Source organism: Podarcis bocagei, assembly GCF_964188305.1.
Source record: "Podarcis bocagei genome assembly, chromosome: 8".
NCBI classification, from domain to species: domain Eukaryota; kingdom Metazoa; phylum Chordata; class Lepidosauria; order Squamata; family Lacertidae; genus Podarcis; species Podarcis bocagei.
In genome coordinates this window covers 91,404,090-91,427,561 of record NC_138133.1, presented here as the reverse complement: position 1 = coordinate 91,427,561, position 23,472 = coordinate 91,404,090, and the positions used below count along the sequence as shown (strand labels likewise).

Below are 23,472 nucleotides of genomic sequence, written 5' to 3'. Positions count from 1 at the left end.
CAGGGCCAGATGAACTGCATCCAAGAGTATTAAAAGAACTGGCAGATGTGATCTCAGAACCACTGGCAGTCATCTTTGAGAATTCCTGGAGAACAGGCGAAGTCCCGGCAGACTGGAGGAGGGCAAATGTTGTCCCTATTTTCAAAAAGGGGAAAAGAGAGGACCCAAATAATTACCGCCCAGTCAGTCTGACATCAATACCAGGGAAGATTCTGGAGCAGATCATTAAGCAAACAGGCTGTGAGCACCTAGAAAGGAATGCTGTGATCACCAATAGTCAGCATGGATTTCTGAAAAATAAGTCATGTCAGACTAACCTGATCTCGTTTTTTGACAGAATTACAAGCCTGGTAGATGAAGGGAACGCAGTGGATGTAGCCTACCTAGATTTCAGCAAGGCATTTGACAAGGTGCCCCATGATATTCTTGTAAAAAAGCTGGTAAAATGCGGTCTTGACTATGCTACCACTCAGTGGATTTGTAACTGGCTGACTGACCGAACCCAAAGGGTGCTCATCAATGGTTCCTCTTCATCCTGGAGAAGAGTGACTAGTGGGGTGCCACAGGGTTCTGTCTTGGGCCCGGTCTTATTCAACATCTTTATCAACGACTTGGATGATGGACTCAAGGGCATCCTGATCAAATTTGCAGATGACACCAAACTGGGAGGGGTGGCTAACACCTCAGAGGACAGGATCACACTTCAAAACGACCTTGACAGATTAGAGAACTGGGCAAAAACAAACAAGATGAATTTTAATAGGGAGAAATGTAAAGTATTGCACTTGGGCAAAAAAAATGAGAGGCACAAATACAAGATGGGTGACACCTGGCTTGAGAGCAGTACATGTGAAAAGGATCTAGGAGTCTTGGTTGACCACAAACTTGACATGAGCCAACAGTGTGACGCGGCAGCTAAAAAAGCCAATGCAATTCTGGGCTTCATCAATAGGAGTATAGCATCTAGATCAAGGGAAGTAATAGTGCCACTGTATTCTGCTCTGGTCAGACCACACCTGGAGTACTGTGTCCAGTTCTGGGCACCACAATTCAAGAAGGACACTGACAAACTGGAACGTGTCCAGAGGAGGGCAACCAAAATGGTCAAAGGCCTGGAAACGATGCCTTATGAGGAACGGCTAAGGGAGCTGGGCATGTTTAGCCTGGAGAAGAGGAGGTTAAGGGGTGATATGATAGCCATGTTCAAATATATAAAAGGATGTCACATAGAGGAGGGAGAAAGGTTGTTTTCTGCTGCTCCAGAGAAGCGGACACGGAGCAATGGATCCAAACTACAAGAAAGAAGATTCCACCTAAACATTAGGAAGAACTTCCTGACAGTAAGAGCTGTTCGACAGTGGAATTTGCTGCCAAGGAGTGTGGTGGAGTCTCCTACTTTGGAGGTCTTTAAGCAGAGGCTTGACAACCATATGTCAGGAGTGCTCTGATGGTGTTTCCTGCTTGGCAGGGGGTTGGACTCGATGGCCCTTGTGGTCTCTTCCAACTCTATGATTCTATGATTCTATTCCCCGACCTGATCTGGAGGCTGGGGGGGGGGGGGAGAGAAGCAAGCTTGCTTCTCCCCCCGCCAGCCCCACAAACTCGGGGGACAGCGGGGCAAGCTGTCCCTGAAGGCAGAAGAGGGAGACGGGGCGCTCCGTCTCCCTCTTCTAGCTTGGGATGGTTGCGCAAAGCCTCTGCAGGTCAGCGCAGTGCGCTGCCCCACAGAGGCTAGGGAAGCCCTCTTCTAGCTTGGGGATGGCTGCGCAAACCTGGGGGGGAAATAAAAAATTTCCCTTGATTCCCCCCCCCCCAAAAAAAAACTAGGTGCGTCCTATGGGCCGGTGCGTCCTATAGGGCGAAAAATACGGTAAGTTACATAAAAATATGTAGCAAAGGTGCCAGGGAAGCCTCCCTTGGGAGAGCATTCCCCAAGCGAGGAGCCACTGCAGAAAAGGCCCATTCTCATGTTGCTGCCCTCTGAACCTGTCACAGGAGACACATGAAGAGGGGCTTCAGATGATGATTGCAGGTTTGGGTTGGTTTATATGGGAAAGGTGGTCTTGCCATGTAAGGCTTTATAGGTGAATTGGGCCTGGAAATTGATTGGCAGCCAGTGCAGTGAAGCCAGAAATGGTGTTATATGCTCAAACCGTCTTACCCTGGTGAACAACCTGCCCACTGAATTCTGCACCAATTGAAGTTTAATAATATTTTTTTTTTTATTTATACCGTGCCAGTTTGGCTGGGTTTCTCCAGCCACACTGGGGAACGGTCTTCTGAGTTTCTGCTTTCTTCAGACGCAGCCCCATTTTTTAAAAATAATAATTTAATTTTGATGCTCTTGTAGGATTATAACAGTCCAAATCTGTGTATGTCAGCTCCGGAGTAAGTCTCATTGATTTCAGTGGGGGCTTGCTCCCAAATAAGCGGGTGTAAGATTTGCAGTCTTAAATTACCTTTTGCATTGTATTGCTTTGTTAATTGCCTTAGAAATTTCAGTTGAAGGTCATCTTGGGAATCTTAAGTAAATAAAATAACCCATGGCATATGCTATAAACTAGCAAACAGATTTTTCTCAGCATAAAGCTTTGTGGGCCAAAATGTAAATGTGCAATTACACACTGTTGGTGGTGATGATGTTGTGCAGTGCTGTGGAGAAGATCCCATATTAGTCGCACTCTGGGTGTTGTAATCAGTGGTCTTCAGTGGGTCTGCTCTGAGCATGACTTAGTTGTATATCGCCCCATATACTCTATATGTAGGCCACTGATTACCGTTTCTTATAATTGTGGATTTCTGCACCTTACAAACTGAAAATTACAGTGTCACCTCTCCATCCGCCTTTAGCTTCCTAATCACTACGATAACGATTGCCCAACTGCTCCAGTACCGTGTACATACAGCCCCTTTGGATGTCCAGAAAAAGTAAGCCAACACTTCTATTTGCTTCTTATTTGGTTGAATTTTGTGTTGCTACTTTATTGCCCCAAAAGCCTCTTTCCCCCCTTGGTGTACCAGAGACCTCTGGGCAATGAAATGGACTGAATTATGAGTAAAGCGCAAGTGGCAAAAGACATGTTGCAAATCCGACCAAGCACAAGGGAGAACACGTAATCCTGCCTCCTGCAGTGGTGATGAGGGCAGGGAAGATATCATTCACCATAATATCTTTCTGAACCAGTTCTGTGAGATTCGCATTTGAGGCACCGTTTTGCATTGGTTGTGGTCCTATTTCTCGGTTTAGTTTCCAATAGTCATACTGGGTGATTATTTTGTGGTCCTTTGGGTGTGCCACAGGGTACCATCCTGTCCTCAATGCTATTTAGCAGCTATACTGAAGCTGTTGAGAGTGGTCATTGGGTTATTGCAGGCGATGGATGTTGCATTGATGCGCTCATGATACCTACCTCTGTTTCTCTGTAACATCTAAATCTGAACACTTGAGCCCTGTTGAAAAGGGTATGGAAGGCTACATATTCCCCATCTCTGAAAAATGCCAACATGGTAGCTTTCTACATGGTGTTCATCATCCCCTGATGACATATAAAATTAAGCTTTACAATACAAGGACCTTCCAAATGTGCTGTGAAATAAGGTGATCTGCCTGAACTTGGAAGCAGGTAGCACATGGTATAATCCTGATCTCACCATTCATTTAGATCAGCAGTGACACAGGTTTGTGCAGAAAATCTGTATTGAGATTTTTTTCCTCCAAAGCCTTAAATTGCTTTCCAATAAAGGCATCTGAACAGTGCAGTAGTAACACTTGCATTCTGTTCAGTTTTTCAAATAATAATATTTCTCTTTGTTCAGTTTTTCAATTCCTGTTTCAGACAATCACTGGAAGATTAAGCAAGTTCTGCTTTTAAACACAGTGGTTTTTTCCTTGCCCATTAAGGCTCAGTGCTTGACTTTAGTCAAAGGAAATGCTTATGGAACTATGTGCCTTTATTTAATTACAGATGCAGAGAAATGAGTTGGCACGGCATATGCAGGAGTTCACCCCAGTCCATATGAGAATGATGGCTCAGACTCTCCTGAATATCACTAATTTCCATGGCGCTATCCCATATGACCCATCACCTTCCTGTGAATGTAGCCCAGAGGTCCACAACTTCAAGGAGACGATTCAACAACTGGAAGGTCGCTTGGTAAGGCAAGATCACCAGATCCGAGAACTCATAGCAAAGATGGAGACACAAAACAACCAGATGAGAGATCTCAAACGCACTATCCGAAATCTGGAGGAAAAAGTCGCAGAAGTGGAATCACAGCAGTGTAATGGCATTTTCCTGTGGAAGATTGAGAATTTCAGTGTTTACTTGAGAGCGCAGGAGGAAGATAGGCCTGTTGTAATCCACAGCCCAGGCTTCTACACAGGGAAACCCGGCTACAAACTCTGCTTGCGGCTGCATATCCAGTCACCGAATGCACAGCGCTGTGCCAACTATATTTCCCTTTTTGTTCATACGATGCAAGGGCAATATGACAGCCACCTGCCTTGGCCTTTCCAAGGCACCATACGGCTTTCTATCCTGGATCAGTCAGAAGGATCGTCAAGGCACAACCACGAGGAAGTGATGGATACCAAGCCCGAGCTGCTTGCTTTCCAGCGCCCCGTGGTCGACCGCAACCCAAAAGGCTTTGGATATGTGACATTTATGCAGTTGCAGGCGCTAAAACAAAAAACCTATATAAAGGACGATAGTATCCTAGTGCGCTGTGAGGTCATAACGCGCTTAGACTTAAACAGTCTCCGAAGGGAGGGTTTTCAGCCTCGTAGTACTGATGGGGCGGCATAGGCCACCATGCTTCAGGCTTGAGCTTTTGCTGGTCAACTGCGATAAGGGCTGCAGATGAATAAAGAGATTCATCAGAATGGCAGATCCTTGAAGCAGAACCAAAACTGCCATTCTGAGATGCTTTTCAGAGCATGGAAAGTGTTTCCTCTTAGAGTTATTTGTATTCAAAGTGGTAAAGACGACGTCCTGATGGTCTAAATAAGTAAGCTAAATAACTATGCTATGACGGGTGTGTTACCAAAAGTTAATAAAAACTATGCAGTACCATTTTTAGGATAGCAGAGGCTTGGTCAGATTCTGCTTTTTATTTGATGGTTGCATTACCTTGGTGTATACATCTCAAAGGAGCTGAATTATTTGACTGCTTAACCTGGTAGCTTGCTGGGGACTTTCAGCCAAGACTAGATTTTGAACCAGAACAAACCTACTAAATAAGCCTTGGGAGTATCATAGCAGAAAGCAAGCACAGGTATAACTTCATTGATACGCTGTCAATAACCCTAGGCAGGAATGTTGGTTCTCTGTTTGCCATGCACCTTTTTGCAAACCTCAGTGAGCTTGAGCTGTAAATTGGTTGTCTTCACTTTATCACTTCCCTTCCCATGGAATTTTGTATTGAGAATCCATTCTCAACAGCTGCTAGTATGGTGGAATGTGTAGAAGTTTTTGATCTATCAAAAAGCTCAGTGTGGCGCTGCCCTAGAGAAGCTTAATGATTTCAGCCTGGTTAACTCACTGATGAGATCGCCAGGCATCTTTGTCTTCAGCCTTTTGCCTTCCCATTGTGTCTTCTTTTTGTTGTATCTCTGATCCAGCTGTATTTTTGCCCTTGTAGTGGTGACAGAAAATTCTATAAGTGTGCAAACATGTCTTGTTTTGTACTTGAAAGTATATTCTTTCTTCTTTGGCGATCACTTGTAGACAAGTAAGATTGTCTTCCATGAACACGGTCTTAACAGTGAATCCATAAGTGACTGTGGAGGCCAATTCTGGATCCACACATCCTTCCACAGTGGGGACATAGGTTTCCGGGTGGGAGTTGATCATGGTGAGGGTTTGCCAAATGTGCCTTCCTCTTACCTCGTTTTTCCTTTTCGCTCTGAGTTCATGCTTCTTCAAAGTCCACGACACCTTTGGTAAAGGCTGTTCTCCACAACTACAAATCAGCTGATCAGATTAGGGTCAAGAGCGTTGTATCTGAGCCTAAAATTGAAGAGTGTTAGGGAAATTTTCTGTCCATAGTTCTGACCTGTGCATAGTAATCAAAATAGAATGGGGCTAAGCTGGTACACACTCTCATGTCGATGTTATTTGACTGGCATATCCTGTGAAAGTTGTCTTCTGTAAGAAGTCTGTGAACAAAATTCATTGGTGCTGATAGAAAAGGTTGTGGGTGATTGTAGCACTCTCAACAATAGCTATGTGACATTAACACAGAGATGTCTAGAAATGTGCCATTCTGGTCATAAATGAGGGATTCATTGTAAAGGCATCCTCAGTATTGCTCACTCAAGAATTCAAAGCCCTCTACCAATGTGTATAAAGCCATACTATGATAAGAACTTGCAGGTTCAGGCCAGTAGCCCATGTAGTCCAACATCCTGTACTCACAGTGGCCAAACCAATGCCTATGGGAAACACCCAAGCAGGATTCAGACAGAAGTGCATTCTCTCTTCCTGTGGTTTCCAGGAACTGATATTCAGCAGCATTGCTGCCTCCAACTGTGGTGCCAGAGCATAGCCATTGATTGCCCTCTACTCTTTCAAAACCACCCAAGTTGGTGGCCATCACTGTGACAGCTTTGTCTTTCATTGGCTCTCAGCCCTATAAGACGCGCATCCTGAATGAGTAAAATGGGTTTTTTAACAGCAAAGAGGATTTACTGTCAATAGGAAGGCACTGGCAAATTTTGAGGGTGTGTGTGTGTGTGTGTGAGAGAGAGAGAGAGAGAGAGAGAGCACAGTTCTCAAAATACGTGGTGGCACTAGGATTCCTTTGGGATCGATATAAACATGACGTCATGAAAGGAAGCATTTTAAAGCTTCCTTTGTGTAAATTGAGGTAAACAGTTAAGATTGGCCCATTGGCTGGTATACCAGATCCCCTTCGTCGTCTACTTTCTGCTTATTTATTGTAGAAGAGACGCATCTTTGGAAACAGGGACCTGTGGAACCTTTTTGGGGGAAAATTAAATTTTGCCTGTACTGAAGATTCAAAGAGCCATATGAGCAAAAACGTAAGTGCCAGTTTATAAACTAGATATTGCTATGGACTGCCTCTTTGTCTTGGGAAAAGGAAGTGTAGATTTCCAGGTTTTTAGTATTTAAATGTTGCATTAGTTTGTGTTCCCTGCTTACAACCAGAGTTCATGTTGGTTGTAGAGGGGTTTTTTTTGTAAATAAATAACTACCCCTATAGCTGTATACCCTAGATCAGTGTTTCCCAACCACTGTGTGCCGCGAGATGTTGCCTGGTGTGCCGCGAGATGTTGCCTGGTGTGCCGCGAGATGTTGCCTGGAGGGAGGCGGGCGAGTCGGGCGGCGAGAGGCGGGGCGGCGGCGGTGAGGAGAGGCCGCCCAGCGCAGGGCTCTCACCGTCTGCCTGCCTGGCTGCCTGCGAGCTCGGCGGGCAGCGCCTCCGTCCGCAGCGCCCGCCTCGCGGCTCTCATTCCCTGCCCCTGCCAAAGCTCTCCCAGCCAAGCCGCGCTCTCCTTCCTGCCTCGCTTTGCTGCCTCCTCCCCCCCCCCCCAAAGCTTGGAGGTTCCCCGGCAAGGGGGAGGGAAAAAAATTGAAACTTACACTTTCGTGCGTCCCTCCCAGCGTGACGCTGCGCGCTGACGTCACGGGGCTGTAATGGTGGTGTGCCTCGAGATTTTTTTCATCAAACAAGTGTGCCTTTGCCCAAAAAAGGTTGGGAAACACTGCCCTAGATCCTGGGAATATAGGAACAAGCCCCTTTGAACTCAATGAGACTTAAATGCCTTCCTTTTATTTCATGTTTATTTTGATTGTTAACTCAGGGAGCAGGACTCTGTTGTCTGTTGTTCAGCGTTTTATATGTGCATTGCTTTGGAGTTCCTTTTAAGAATTCATTTGATGCCCACCAAAGAAAATGTAGTAGTGTGAAGACTGCCAGTTGTGCACAGTGACATCCATATGCCTCTGTACTACTTTGCTTACGAGAGGTGGCAAGTAGGGTGAGTGGAAGTTGGAGTACAACAGACTGTAACCAGAAACCCTGCATGTTCAAACAGGGTTTCCTGTACTTGCTGTGGCAGGAAAAACCTCTTTGTGGGGGCATGAGACACTTTCTTTACCCTAGAAGGCAAATGCAGAGCTCTGCTTGCGAGTTTCAAGCTAGAGCAATGGCCTTGGTGCTTCTCCAACACTGTGACAGCTCCTCTCTTTGCAAAAGATACTTGTCCCACATCATAATATAAGTAGATATATTTTGAAAAGGGTATGTTGCCTTCGAGAACTGAAACATCTTAAATTCAGTCACTTTAGTATGCTTTCTTCTTCTTTGGCGATCCCTCGTGGCCGAGTAAGATCGTCTTCCATGAACACGGTCTTAACAATGAGTCCGTAAGGGACTGTGGAGGCCAATTCTGGATCCACACCTCCTTCCACAGTGGGGACATAGGTTTCCGGGCGGGAGTGGATCCCGGTGAGGGTTTGCCAAACGTGCCTTCCTCTTAGCACATTTCTCCCTTTCGTCCTGAGTTCGAGCACACGTGATGGCTATTTCCTACTTTTTTGGTGGGGTTCAAGAGCTTAAGGGTTTGGAAAGAGGCTTTATATACTACTGAGGGTTTGGGTTTTGTTTTACCTGATGAGATATTGGAACAACCAGTTGGGGACAGGCACACATTCCATGAAACACTGCCAGGTGGAGCCTTTTCCATTGAGAGATGGTTTCTCTTTGCCGTAACTGGCCTAACACTGATATAGCACAACAGATCTGCGTTACGGGTGATAAGGATGCACTAAAATATTATCAAATAGTGTCGATTCTACTAGTTTCTCAGAAGAATACTTAATCTATTTTGTAACTCATGCAGAAGCCTGTATATAGTATTGATAAACTAATAAAGCCATTATACTGTTCACTTTGCATTGTACTAGGCTATTGTTTGCCATAATCATACCAAGACAAGGCCTGACAGAAATATCACTGAGTTTGCTGTGCTTCAAGAACCTGTATTTTGGCCCTATTTAGTAGCCCACCGATCTCAACAGGGAAGGAAAGTGTTTGTTTAGTGATAGCTAATAGGAGGGACGCGGGTGGTGCTGTGGGTTCAGCCACAGAGCCTAGGACTTGCCGATCAGAAGGTCAGTGGTTCGAATCCCCGCGACGGGGTGAGCTCCCGTTGCTCGGTCCCTGCTCCTGCCAACCTAGCAGTTCGAAAGCACATCAAAGTGCAAGTAGATAAATAGGTACTGCTCCGTCAGGAAGGTAAACGGCGTCTCCGTGCGCTGCTCTGGTTTGCCACATGCTGGCCACATTTTATTTTTAAGTTGTAATCATTCATCTTGTTTTTATTATTGCTTGTAAGCCGCTCTGAGCCCGGCCTTGGCTGGGGAGGGCGGGGTATAAATAAAAAAATTATTCTTATTATTATGACCCGGAAGCTGTACACCAGCTCCCTCTGCCAATAAAGCGAGATGAGCGCCACAACCCCAGAGTCGGTCACAACTGGACCTAATGGTTAGGGGTCCCTTTACCTTTAATAGCAGGCAACTTGTGCCATTCTAGTGCAGACAGCTCTGGTCTGATGCCCTGCAGATCTACAACTACAACAGAGGCTCCAACTCTTCTCTGCCCAACCAACATGGCCCGTGGTCAGGGATGGTAAGAGATACAACTAAAAACATTTGGAGGGGGACCACATTTGCGGAAGGCTCTTGCAGAGGTTGGATGGCCATCTGTCATGGATGCTTTAGTTGAGATTCCTGCATTGTGGCGACCTCTTCAAACTACGATCCTTTTAGTTTGGCTTTTTACAACGATAAAGAATCATGTTTAATGAGCTAAAAAAAATTTCGGTATACCTGTGGAAATGTTTATTATAATGGGTGTGATGTTAATGTCATTCCCTGGATAGTTCTCCTATGGCAGTTTTTAAAGGATTGACATCTTTTTGACTTCCTCATTTGCATCCCGCTTTGAACACACAGTGGAATCCTAGAGAAACTGGGGCCTTTCCTGCTTTCTTCCAGTAAGGTGCATGGTGGGTGCAAGCTACACTTCAGTGTCTTGTCACTTAAAACCAAAATGCAGTACAACCAATTTGTATTAGTAGAGTGGCTAACACAGAGTTGTGAAACTGAAAATTTTAGATTTTAAGATGGACACAAAGTGCAATTTATGCGTGTTTATTTTGTGAGAAAACTGTGGCCAATAAACCATGTAACTGTGCAGAGAAATAGACTTAAAACACCTGTTTCTGTTTAAGTCCATGATGTGCAGTGTAAAGATTAGAGAACAGTGTGAAATTAATTATCTGGGCTAAGACGGTTTATATTCCATGCTGGGGGGCGGGATAAGAATCTGAGTTTGCTTTTGCAACAGCATATGAATCTCTCTGGCTTTAGCAGTTAAATTAGTTCACTCCTTAATTCATGTAAACTCCTTGTATCATAAGTGATATGAGTCAGAGCCTGGTAGGCAAAGACCCAGCAGGTGCATTTGAGTATTACATTAAAAGCTGGGAAAATAAACAGCCTTGCAAATTAAATCCACAAACCTGTTAGCTCATGCACCTTTCTGTACCTGCAGTCAAGAGTGGCAAATCAACTTTTCTCATTCCTCAGTCTCCATTTGAGGCATGCACCTGCACTTACAAATCTTAGGATGACTTGAATTTTAGCTCCCTGGCAAGAGCTGGAGAATGTTCCTAAGCTGCTCTGTGCAGGCCCCCATCCATGCACAAACAGCAGGACAAATATACTAGCCCACATGTTCCCACACAGTGATGTTAGGTCATAGATGGCATATTTATGGCCCAAAATGGGGAATGAGGGGTAGAGCTCTAAGTGACCTAGTTTCCTGGAGAGCATAAGAGCCCTGTTGGATCAGACTAGGCATAGGCAAACTCGGACCTTCATATGTTTAGAGACTACAACTCCCATCACCCCTAGCTAACAGGACCAGTGGTCAGGGATGATGGGAATTGTCGTTTCAAAACAGCTGGAGGGCCGAGTTTGCCTTTGCCTGGATCAGACAAATGGTCTGTATAGTTCAGCAGCCTCTTCCTACCTCAACCAACCAGATACCTATGGGGAAGCCCCAAAAGCAGAAATGAGAGCAATAACTCCTGTCGCCTCTTCCCCACATGCTGAAACTCAAGGCATTCTTACTTACTGCAGTTGACAAGGTCAGTGGCTATTTATCAACTGTTGCTGACATTAACAAGACACACTCCCAACGCTTGTCAGTGGTGCAGAATGTATTCAGGGAAACTTGGATTGCAACCATTGCCCTCACCTGTGATCGACCACAAACTGAAGGTATATGCAGACTGCATAGAGGCGCTGTTTGTGTGTGTGAGAGACTTCACCCTAGTTTCCATGTGTTTAATGTAGGTGGCTAATGGGGCACAGAGTTAAAACTTTAGGGAAATAATGGGGAAGGCAACTTGAAGAACACACATCGCCCGCTGCTCTGGCAGAAACAAGCCTGTCTGTGCCTGAATTTGAAATTCACCCTCATAGTGATTTTCTATTACTATAGAAGGCGTAACAGTAAAAATATTAGCAGACATTTCTTTTAAACCTGAGTTTTTCAACATGCAGGGAGTTGGTTTTTTAGCACAGATTTCCTAAAATCTTGACTATAGAATACCCTGGTTCCAGCATGTGTATGCACCTACTGAACATGAAGCTAAAATGCCAGAGGATAGCGTTGTTTCATTAAACCCAGAGCTGTGCCTGCAAATTGGAGAGCTTTGTGTGATGCTGATATGTCATCTTGAGGGTTTGTTTTTTAATAAGGAGTTCTGCTCTGTAAATCAACTAAATTAATTAACACACAAACCATGACATTTTCCTCCTTGCAGCACTTGGCAAAGAGTTGGTAAGTAGCTAGAATTTTCATGTTTTCCTCTCCCATTTAATATTGCACGTTTTTAACCTTATGTTGTTGTTGTTTATTCGTATCCGACTCTTCATGACCCCATGGACCAGAGCATGCCAGGCACTCCTGTCTTCCACTGCCTCCCGCAGTTTGGTCAGACTCATGCTGGTAGCTTCGAGAACACTGTCCAACCATCTCGTCCTCCGTTGTCCCCTTCTCCTTGTGCCCTCCATCTTTCCCAACATCAGGGTCTTTTCCAGGGAGTCTTCTCTTCTCCTGAGGTGGCTAAAGTCTTGGAGCCTCAGCTTCAGGATCTGTCCTTCCAGTGAGCACTCAGGGCTGATTTCCTTCAGAATGGAGAGGTTTGATCTTCTTGCAGTCCATGGGACTCTCAAGAGTCTCCTCCAGCACCAGAATTCAAAAGCATCCATTCTTTGGCGATCAGCCGCCTTTATGGTCCAGCTTTCACTTCCATAGATCACTACTGGGAAAACCAGAGCTTTTACTATATGGACCTTTCTTGGCAAGGTGATGTCTCTGCTTTTTAAGATGCTGTCTAGGTTTGTCATTGCTTTGAAGAAGAATACGGTACACATATTCTGGGGAGGCCTTATTATTGGGGAGGTCTTATTTTTGGGGGATGCCTTGTATTACAGCGAGAGGCAAAACTGGAAGTAGGTCTTATTTTCGGGGGATGGCTTACTTTTGGGAAAACAGGGTATCTAAGACCAAAATTCCTACCCTGTTTCCCCGAAAATAAGACAGTGTCTTATATTAATTTTTGCTCCTAAGGATGCGCTAAAGGTCTTATTTTCAAGGGATATCTTATTTCCCCATGAAGAAGAATACATATTCCGGGGAGGCCTTATTATTGGGGAGGTCTAATTTTCGGGGGATGCCTTATATTACAGCGAAAAGCAAAGCTAGGTCTTATTTTTGGGGATCTTAAGACCTCCGAATTCCTCTCACACCGGCGGCGGCTGTTGAGGCCGGACAGGAGGCCGCCGCCCCGCCGCCCAGGGGCGGGCAGAGCAGAGGACCCGCCGGCGCCTCCGGCCTCCTCTCAGGGAAGAGCCCGGCGGGGAGGCCATGGCTTTCGTGAGGCGGCCCCTCATGGCGGCGGCGGCCCTGCTCTTGCTGGCGCTCTTCGCCTCAGCGCGGGCCGAGAGAGGCGTCGTCGGCTGCGCCTCCTCAGGGCTGTGGGAGTCCGAGGCGTCTGAGGCCTGCCCGGCGGAGCTTTCCCCTCACGAAGCGGCCTCCTTCCTTCCTCGGCCGGCGGCGGGCTTGGTGGTGGCGTCTGTGGCGGCGGCGGCGCCGTCCTTCCGCGGCCCGGGCAACTCGGACCCGCGTCCCAACCGGGAGCTGCCCATCCTGCTGTGGTGGAGCGGCGGCCTCTTCCCGCACTTCCCGGGCTCGACGGCGCGGCTGGAGTGCGGCGGCGGCGGCGGCTCGTGCCTGGCCACCACGGAGCGGCGGGCTCTGCTCCGGCGGCGGACGCGGGCGCTGCTCTTCTACGGGACGGACTTCCGCGCCTACGAGGCGCCGCTGCCTCGCCCGCCGCACCAGGCCTGGGCGCTGCTCCACGAGGAGTCGCCCATGAACAACTACCTGCTCTCGCACGCCGCCGGCGCCCGGCTCTTCAACTACACCGCCACCTTCCGCCGAGAGTCCGGCTACCCGCTCAGCCTCCAGTGGCTGCCCGACCTCGACTACCTGCGCCGCCCGCCGGCCCTCGGCCTGGCCCAGAAGGAGAGCGCCCGGCGCCGGGAAGGCCTGGCCGCCGTCCTCTACATCCAGTCCCACTGCGACGTCCCCTCCGACCGGGACAGGTACGTCAGGGAGCTCGCCAAGCACCTCCAGGTATGTATCTATTTATTTATTTTATAAGATATCTATTAAGATTTTCAAGAAATCACAAAATAGAAAAGACAAAAGAAAAATACAAAAAAGAAAAATACAAAATAAAAATAGTTAAAAAACAGTTCAATCATCACATATTTTTCATTTACTTATTTCCCGGACTACCTCACGCCTTCCTTCTCTGTATTCCAATTCGAATTATTATTTCAGCAAATCTCTCCCCTCTTTCAAATCCTTTCCATAATTCATAATATTATAATAAAAAAATTCCTTCCAGTAGCACCTTAAAGACCAACTAAGTTAGTTCTTGGTTATACCAAGAACTAACTTAGTTGGTCTTTAAGGTGCTACTGGAAGGAATTTTTTTATTTTGACTATGGCAGACCAACACGGCTACCTATCTGTAACTGGAATCATAATATTATGTCATCACATTACCTTAATCTATTTTCATAAAACTTAAATCTTAATTTTTACCAACTTCTCCTACCATAACATTCTTACCTAATTCTTTAAGCATTTTTATTAGAGCCAAATAATTTCATTTCAACATTTTCCTAACATTCATCAATTTAATAAAACAGTCCTAATTAAAAATAAGAAATAAGAAATCCAATCTTCATCCAGCGTCCCTTCCTCCTGGTCCCGGGTTTTGTCAGTCCTTTCTATCCTATTAATCTAGCACATTAACCTGGCAATCTTATATCCGAGCCCCTCAAGTCTCTTCCATATCCCTTCCGCAGCTCTTCATATTTTTCTTTTGTTCGTGGGAACTCCAGCTTGGTAATATTTTTGACCCTCACCTCCAGGTATTTATTTATCCTCGCTTCGCCTTCGCCTGCCTCGCCCGAGGAGGAGCGCCAGGCGGATCTCTGGTTTTAGAATGTATTTCAATTAATTGATGGTGATTTTGGGTCAACTGTGTTACTTTTACTGTTGTTAGCCGCTCTGAGCCGGGCTTCGGCTGGGGAGGGCGGGATATCAATAAAATTTTATTATTGTTATTTTATTATTCTCCTCAAGGAAATCCTCACGACGACCCTGTGAGGTGGGCCAGGTAGAAAAGGGATCGCCCAGGAAGATCCGCAGGGGCTGAGCGGGGATTTGTCTGTGTGTGTGTGTGTGTATGAGTATATATATATATATATATGTGTGTGTGTGTGTGTGTACAGTCATACCTCAGGTTACAGACGCTTCGGGTTGCATGATTTTGGGTTGCGCACCGTCCCGAACCCAAAAGTACCGGAACTGGTTACTTCCGGGTTTCGGAGCTTGCACATGCGCAGAAGCGCCGAATCACAACCTGCACGTGCGCACACATGGTGTTGCAGGTTGCGAACACTTCAGGTTGCGAATAGTAGGTTTGGAAGGGGCCCCTCCCCGAGGGCCATGTATTCCAGGGGTGCCAACTTCAATAAAATATTGGGCGCACATCATAATAACCCACCCTCTTTTGCACACCTTCCAGAAACCTTGAGCTGCTTGGGGGGAAAGGTGGGTATGAACGTAATATACGAACAAATTGTACAATAATAATCGTGTAGCATCTTCTTCTCACAGTGGCCTAATTCTCCTAAGAACCTAGGAATCTAGGTAGACTGCCTCTGGGCCGGGAGGTTCCACAAAAACTCAGGTAGAGTCGGGCCACTGGCTTTCCTTACAACACAATACTGTTACAGATAGGTAGCCGTGTTGGTCTGCCATAGTCAAAATAAAAAAGTTCCTTCCAGTAGCACCTTAAAGACCAACTAAGTTAGAAGAATTGATGCTTTTGAATTATGGTGCTGGAGGAGACTCTTGAGAGTCCCATGGACTGCAAGAAGATCAAACCTCTCCATTCTGAAGGAAATCAGCCCTGAGCGCTCACTGGAAGGACAGATCGTGAAGCTGAGGCTCCAATACTTTGGCCACCTCATGAGAAGAGAAGACTCCCTGGAAAAGACCCTGATGTTGGGAAAGATGGAGGGCACAAGGAGAAGGGGACGACAGAGAATGAGATGGTTGGATGGTGTTCTTGAAGCTACCAGCATGAGTTTGATCAAACTGCGGGAGGCAGTGGAGGACAGAAGTGCCTGGCGTGCTCTGGTCCATGGGGTCACGAAGAGTCGGACACGACTAAACGACTAAACAACAACAAGTTAGTTCTTGGTATGAGCTTTCGTGTGCATGCACACTTCTTCAGATACACTGAAACAGAAGTTGCCAGACCCTTCTATATAGTGAGAAGGTGGGGAGGGGTATTACTCAGAAGGGTGGTGGGAATGGGAGATTGGCAGATAGCTGAGATGAGCCTGTTGACGACTCTTAACGACTGTAATAGGTCTTACAGGAAAAGGCAAGGGGTGAGAAGGTGAGAAATGGCTTAGTCATGTATAATGAGATAAGAATCCAATGTCTTTGTTCAGACCAGGTCTCTCCATGGTTTTAAGTTTGGTAATGAGTTGCAATTCAGCAGCTTCTCTTTCCACAATACTGGGAGGTATGGGGCTCTTCCAAATCCACTTTGTGGTCCGAGGCTGAGGAAGTAATTCCAGATTGTGGCTTAAGGTACGAAGAGGCCTGTTGGATCACCCAGTCCGGCATCCTGTTCTCACAGAGTGGACAAGCACATTGTCTCCATGAGAAACCCGCAAACAAGGACCTGAGGACCAGAGCCTTCTCACTTCCTGGGGTTTCCAGCAACTGGGATTCAGAGAATTTGTCCAGTCTTCTTTTAAAGCCATAATAATAATAATAATAATAATAATAATAATAATAATTTATTATTTATACCCCGCCCATCTGACTGGCTTTCCGCAGTCACTCTGGGCAGCTTCCAACAGAACACTAGAATACAATAACCTATTAAACATTAAAAGCTTCCCTAAACAGGGCTGCCTTCAGATGTCTTCTAAAAGTCTGAGAGTTGTTTTTCTCTTTGACATCTAGTTCTCTATCCTTTCTCACCCTGCCTTTCTATCCCTACCCATCCTGCTTTTCCTCTCAGCCATCCATGTCTGTTTGTGACATCACAGAAACTTTGACATCATCGTAGCCATTACACTTTGACATCATCGTAGCCATTGGCAACTACAGAAACAGCTGCAAAACCCCCCATGGGAAAGATCACTAAACATGTATGCATTTAGAAACTTAGCATTACATTTGTTTTATATGAAACCAGTCAGACACAGTTTTGCTTTTTTTAAAAAGGCATTTATTTAGGAAAATAAACTGCCTTGCTTCAGTCCTGCTGTTCTCTTCATTACTTTCATAATCCGTCTTGGGGAAAACCGCACCAGCTTCCTGAAAGGCAAACAACATGTTGAGTGGGATGGCCTCTGTCCAACAGCCTCAGCCAGACCCTCCACTAGCTGTTGCCTGGCAACTTCACCCCGGACGTCCTGGTCAACTTCCGCTGGTTTCTATCCATGAATATCCACTGGTTCCATTCACCCTGTGCCCAGAGGATGGCATCTGCCACCCTCTGAGCACGTATTTCCCAGCCACAACACTACTTACCTGGACCACGTCCGAATGCTCCCATTCACACACGCAGACACCCACCATTCAAAACCTCCCATTTGCACTCGCAGACACACGCCATCTGCCATCCCGTGAGGAATGTCTGTGGACACATTCACTCACCAACCGCTCTGCATTCCCACACACATACACACACCCAGCTTCAACTCATGAATATCCACACAGCTTCTGCCAACTGACGTCCAAAGGTGACCTTCACCCAGCTGACATCTGCAGCACCTTAGGGCACCCGCTGGCTTCTGACTGCAAACTCCACCAGCCACCAACACCTGCCGGCTTCTGACTGAGAATCGGCTGCCTTCAAGCTGCGATCCCACCCAGCAAGCGAACTTGCCTTCTCCCTGTTCCTCAGCATCCCATTGCGTGATGAGTGCCTCCTGCCATTTTGCATCCATGAGGAAGGAGACCCTCCAGAGCTGAGTGCCACAGCTGCTGCCCACTGAGGTCTGGGCTGGGAAGAGGGAGAGGCCACCTTTATAGCCAGGCAACTGACAGGTGCCTTTGTGACATCATAGACAGTGACATCATAGACAGCCCCCAGCCAATGGGAGCAGCTGTGGACGTGTCACCATAACCTGTTTGAGCATCACAACTGTGGCTGCACCTCAGCACCAATGGACCATTTGTTCACTTACTAATAAAAAGTCATATAGCCCACTTCTTATCCACACCAGGGGAGGGCACACCTTAAAATTGAGGGGGGGAAAAAACATTTTTCATCCTAAGGATCATATCCCCTTACAGTCAGGCAGTGCAGGCCAGAGGTGGGTGGAGCTGGAAGCAAAAATGAGCAGAGCTCCGAATGCAGCTCTCATCTTTGTACAGGAGGCTCCATTCCAGAACATAAGAAGAGTGTGTTGGATCAGGCCAGTGGTCCAGCATCCTGATCTCACAGTGGCCAACCGGATGCTTGAGGGTCCCTCTCCCCTCTGGTGGTTTCCAGCAACTGGTATTCAGAACACAGCCATCAGGGCTAGTTGCCATCAGTAGCCCTCTCCTCCATAAATTTGTTTGGTCCTCTTAAAACCACCGTCTCCTGTGGGAGTGAGTTCCACAGGTTAACCGCCTGAAGTCTATCTGTCCTGAATCATCCCAACACTCAGCTTTGTTGGGTGTACCCAAGTTCTAGTGTTATGAGAGTGGGAAGAAAAACACTTTTTCTATGCCATGCATAATTTTGCAAACTTACATTATGTCACCTCTTGCACATCTTTCTTTGAAAGTAATGTTGGCTGACCCTAACTCATCCTGGCTGCAGCCCTGCAGAATTGCAAAAAAAAGTTTGGTGTGTTCATTGTCTTCTAGAGCAATCTGACTCATAATAATAATAATAATAATAATAATAATAATAATAAGAAGTTTTATTTATACCCTGCCCTCCCCAGCCAAGGCCGGTTTCAGGGCGGCTAACAAGCAATAATAAAAACAAGTTGAAATGAAAACAACTTAACAACGAGATTAAAATACAGTGGTGCCCCGCAAGACGAATGCCTCGCAAGACGAAAAACTCGCTAGACGAAAGGGTTTTTCGGTTTTGCGTTGCTTCGCTAGACGAATTTCCCTATGGGCTTGCGCTTTTTCTTTAAAGCCGCTTGAAGAGGCGCAGTTGCAACGGACCGTGCTTCGCAAGACGAAAAACATCGCAAGACGAAAAGACTCGCGGAACGAATTCTTTTCGTCTTGCTAGGCACCACTGTACATTAAAATATTGAAACATTAAAATAATAAAATACAGCCTCATCACAGGAGGAGAAAGATAAAAGAAATGGGCCTCAAGTGACTTGCTCACTAAAGTCTTAAGTGAAAGTGTAGATTTTGTGTGCATTATTTTCTTGTAGTCTTTATCCATTAAAAAACAAAACTGTTGGGCTTCAACTGTAGGCTAAATATCTGGGTCAGAGGGTGGTAGCCAGCCCCGTGCCAATGTGCCGTTCATCTGGTGTAGCAGCAGCACAAAACATTTCGCCCTTCCCCAGAGTCTGTGCCAGGGGGTCCCCTAACCCCCCAGAGCTGATTTTGAGGGGTGCAAGTGAGGAGGGGTTGAAGGCAAGGCGAACGTTCTCTTGTGCAAGCACAGCAAGCCTTGAATACTGCCCAGAATACATGCCTCCTGAGGATTTATATGATTCTGAGCCAGGTGGGTGGAGTATAGATAATGAAGTTGTTCATCTAACTGGCATGTAACAGACCAAATAGGAGAAAATCAGTTTGAGGAGAGAGAGAAATGGAAACAGAATGGAGAGCCCTGTTTACTACTGCAAAGTGTCAGGACAGGAAGCCCCTTCTGTGCACACAGCCTATATTTAAAACACGTGGCTTCCTTGCAGAAATCCTGGGTGCTGTACAGTGGACACTCGGGTTGAGAACATGATCCGTGTGGGATGCACATTCGCAACCCGCGTCTGCGCATGCGCGGATTGCAATTCGGCGCTTATGTGCAAAGCGCGGTTTAGCACTTCTGCATATGCGCGACCGCCAAAACCCAGAAGTAACCCATTCTGGTACTTTGGGGTTTCGGTGGTCCACAACCCAAAAAGACACAACCTGAAGCTGCTGTAACCTGAGGTGTGACTGTAGTTTGTCCCTCAGACTCTCCTTCCGTGGAGGCTTTTAAGCAGAGGTTGGACAGCCGTCCGTCAGGGATTCCTTAGTTGTGATTCTTGCTTTGCCAGGGGCTTGGACTAGATGGATCCCTTTCAGCTCTGTGATCTACAATTCTTGGAACCCTTAACAAACTACAGTGCCCAGGTTCTCTCTCTCTTTTTTGGCGATGGGGTGGGTGTGCATTTTTGATGTGTGTTTAGCGCTTGGAAACATATTCTTTTTCAGGATGATTTATTTCTGTTGTAGGTGGACTCTTACGGGGCATGCCTGAACAACCGAGAGCTTCCCAGCGCGAGGCTGAAGGACACTTCTACAGCCACCACAGAGGACTCTGAATTCATGGCTCTTATATCCAAGTACAAGTTCCACCTGGCGATGGAGAATGCCATCTGCCGTGACTACATGACGGAGAAGCTTTGGCGGCCAATGCACGTCGGAGCTGTTCCTATATATCGAGGATCCCCATCGGTACGTGACTGGATGCCGGACAATCATTCCATCATCCTCATTGATGACTTTGAGAGCCCCAAAGAGCTAGCAGAATACATTAATTTTCTGGACAGGAATCCGGAGAAGTATTTGGAATACCTGAAGTACAAGAGTCCCGGCGGCATTACGAACCGGTTCTTGGTGGAGAGCATGGAGAGGCGGGAATGGGGAGTGAATGATATGACCCGGCCTAATTATTTGAACGGGTTCGAGTGCTATGTCTGTGACAAGGTAAATGCCAGAATGAAGGCGGAGGAGGAGCATAGGAAGTCTCGTGGGAAAGTGCCGCCCCCTGAGCCTGAAATCGCCCAGTTCTCACATATGGGGTGCCCGCCACCAGCACCCGGCTATGGAAATATCGAAGACATTCCTGATGGAGACAGGTACTAGCCGTTGTTGTGGAATATGCAGCTGTCCTTAAGAAAGCTGAGGGTTGTGCGGTGCTAAGTTGAAGTTGCTTGCTCTGCTGGTGTTTTGGATTGATTTGGATTGATTACATTTCTGCACTGTGCGTTTCATTCAAATAAACTCTAAAGCGACTTACAAACAATAAATAATAAGAACAGGGGTCACCTGGGCTGGTTCACTTCAGTGGAGATCGCTCTGTGGGCTGGATCGTGCGTGCGCATGAGCAGCGCGCCTGCAATTTCCTTCATCTGCTGTGCAGACGCGATTTCCGGCGCTGCGGGAGCAAGTCCCCCTGTTGCGCTGTGCCGGTTTAGCGCAGCATGTGGGGACTTGCCGAGCGGGCGGCTCAGTTTGGGGGCAGCTCGAGGGCTGGTTAAATACCCCCCCCCGGGCCGCTTGTGGCCCATGGGTTGCCAACCCCTGAATAAGAACATGATAGAGCATAAAAGAACATCACAAATACATCATAAACAGTACAGAATAATTAATAAATCATCAGTGAAACAACTGCAACCTATCAAACACAGGGAACAAAGCGACAGCTAAAAAATAAGCTAAACATCGCAATTAAAGCAAAAGTCATAACCTATAAAACATTTATAACCTATAGAGCAAAATAAACCACCTTAAAATAGCAGCCAAAAAATGAACTAAGCACACACACATTCTCCACGCCCACATGACTCATAATCTTCCACTCTGTTCAGCTCATTAAAATATGCATCCACATAACGCAGCAACTCCCTTCTGAAGGTTCCTTGGGCTGGCAGTGGGGCAGTACAGGTGAAACTAACCACCCCCTGATGGCAGACAAACTTTTTCTCCCCTCACAATTCTCCCCTGAAACAGCTCCCTTATGAAGGGAGGGTGGGGCAAGGCAGGTGGGAAAAGCCATTACCTGCTGGCCAACACAGAAAGTTGTGCAAGAGAATGTGTTAGAACCCAGAAGTGATTCGGAAACGTCCTAAAGATGTCACTAAAACGTCACTTAAGGGGCATTTGCAGGCTTTTCCAGTGGGTTTCTCTGCACTCATTTTCTTTATTTGCTTTTTAGCTGGAAGGAGATGTGGCTGCAGGATTACTGGCAGAGCCTTGATCAGGCTGAAGCCCTCACAGCCATGATTCACCACAACGAGTCGCATCAGGGGAGATTCTGGGACTACATGCACCAAGTCTTCATGAAGAGAACCCAGCAAAACTAACCAGACTTGTTATTCAAGCTTCTTCAGTGTTACGAGAGGCAAGCAGGGCATCCACAGATTTACCAGCACCGAAATTGCGGTTCCAGGACAACTTGGAAATCATCTTTTATATATGGTATTCTCACTTTGGAGATTACTTTTTTTAAAAAAAATTCTTGCTTCCAAGAAAAGGCCAATTTCGAACCAACTTTTGGTATTGGTTCATTTGCCACTACTCCAAGACGAGGAAGCCTCCCTGATCTGTGGGGCAAAGAAAAGTATTCAGCATTTCTGCTGCTTCAGCGTCTCTCAGAAAGTACTTTTTGGTGGGTATGTGCCAAATTCCTCAACACGGAGACTGTTGGGCTTACTGTAAAAGTCCTGAATGGTTGCACTTCAGGGATACCTCCATTCATAAGTATTCTTCAACATACATTGGTTTCTTTAATATTTTTGATATATTTCATTTAATATGAAAGAGAGCAGAACAAGAGTTTACATGAGCTCAGCTGTGCAGTATTCAAATAACCACTTCTCTATGGGCTGAAATATGTTATGAACTATGCACCTTATTGTAGTGCATTTCCTCAATTTGTAGAGACTACACAGTTGCTCACTGTTCCCCTGGTGATGTGACGGGTGCAAGCCAGCGGTAAATCACACTGAGCAAGTTGGAGTTAACTCTTTATTAGCAAAAGCAGGATCTGGGAGTGTCAGGCCTAGTGAGCAAAGCAACCTATCTTCGGTAGATCTCGCCCCATGGATCAGTTGCTGAAACTGAAAGTCCCCGCGTTCTCACAGCTGCCTCAGTGTTAGAAACAGAGATATGAAAGCTGGGAGCTAAATGACACCCTAAACCTAGGTTATGGGTGCCACAACGGAATGCTATTTTTATAACAAGACTACAAAGCTGTAAATGAATGAATTGCAGCTAAAATCTTACGTTCGTTTTTCACATGGTCTAGTCCTCATCTGAAGATGGCAAAAAACAAAGCCATGCTTCTCTCGCCCTCTCCCTTCATAGTCGTATGAGGGTCCCTCAAAACGCTGCCTTTCTGGAAGGCCAGCGGAGACGCAGAACCTATCAGCTTGCCTGATACTGCAATCATTTCTTGGAAGTCAAGCGGGCAGGAATTTCTCCTCCCATGCCCTCAGCGCCAGCAGTGGTGGTTTTAATCTGAAATCTTGGGTGCAGTACTGCACCCAGAGCTCAGAAATTGCTTGCACTAATGACATTCCCAGTTGCAAAACGTGCCTAGAACAATGAGAGTTTTGAACGCTGAGCTGCCCAAGTTCCCCTCCTTTTCAGTGTTTTCCCCAAGCAATCAGACTGTGCCTGCGTGAAGCCAATTTCTTTCTCCTTTTCATGCCTCCTGGTTCTGGGAGACCGGCAGGAAAGGAGCTTGTTGCAGCAGGGGGGGGAGACATCTGTGCCTCTTCCCCGGCCAGACTCCTCTCTCCTTCTTGGCCTCTGTCCTCTTCTGCCTCTGATCCTAGACTTCTCTCTGCCACAGATTCTTCCTGC

General features: G+C 46.5%; 2 protein-coding genes and 1 long non-coding RNA gene across 4 annotated transcripts in view; all 3 read left to right on the top strand.

Moving 5' to 3' along the window:
• The window catches only part of TRAF6 (TNF receptor associated factor 6), a 29,738-nt gene extending 22,751 nt beyond the window's left edge, over positions 1–6,987 (top strand). Inside the window, exons 6-7 of the mRNA XM_081204737.1 lie at positions 2,851–2,928; positions 3,966–6,987. Coding sequence (XP_081060863.1) covers positions 2,851–2,928; positions 3,966–4,805 — 918 coding nt within the window. The 3' untranslated portion in view covers positions 4,806–6,987. The remainder of the gene's footprint in view (positions 1–2,850; positions 2,929–3,965) is intronic.
• A 747-nt stretch (positions 6,988–7,734) lies between these two features.
• On the top strand, positions 7,735–8,914 carry LOC308593123. Its single transcript, XR_014010750.1, has 2 exons — positions 7,735–7,969; positions 8,060–8,914. It is a non-coding gene; the product is annotated as an uncharacterized lncRNA (long non-coding RNA).
• Positions 8,915–12,832: 3,918 nt separating this feature from the next.
• Positions 12,833–22,619, top strand: LOC308592837 (alpha-(1,3)-fucosyltransferase 11-like). Of its 2 annotated transcripts, none has more exons than XM_081204750.1 (3): positions 12,833–13,740; positions 20,116–20,589; positions 21,821–22,619. In XM_081204750.1, exons 1-3 carry the CDS (start codon positions 12,970–12,972, stop codon positions 21,860–21,862), a joined length of 1,287 nt encoding a protein of 428 aa, XP_081060876.1. In that variant the 5' UTR covers positions 12,833–12,969; the 3' UTR covers positions 21,863–22,619. The 2 variants fall into 2 exon arrangements, with proteins under 2 accessions (XP_081060876.1, XP_081060875.1); XM_081204749.1 differs by having other exon boundaries at positions 20,116–20,741.
• The last annotated feature ends 853 nt before the right edge of the window (positions 22,620–23,472 follow it).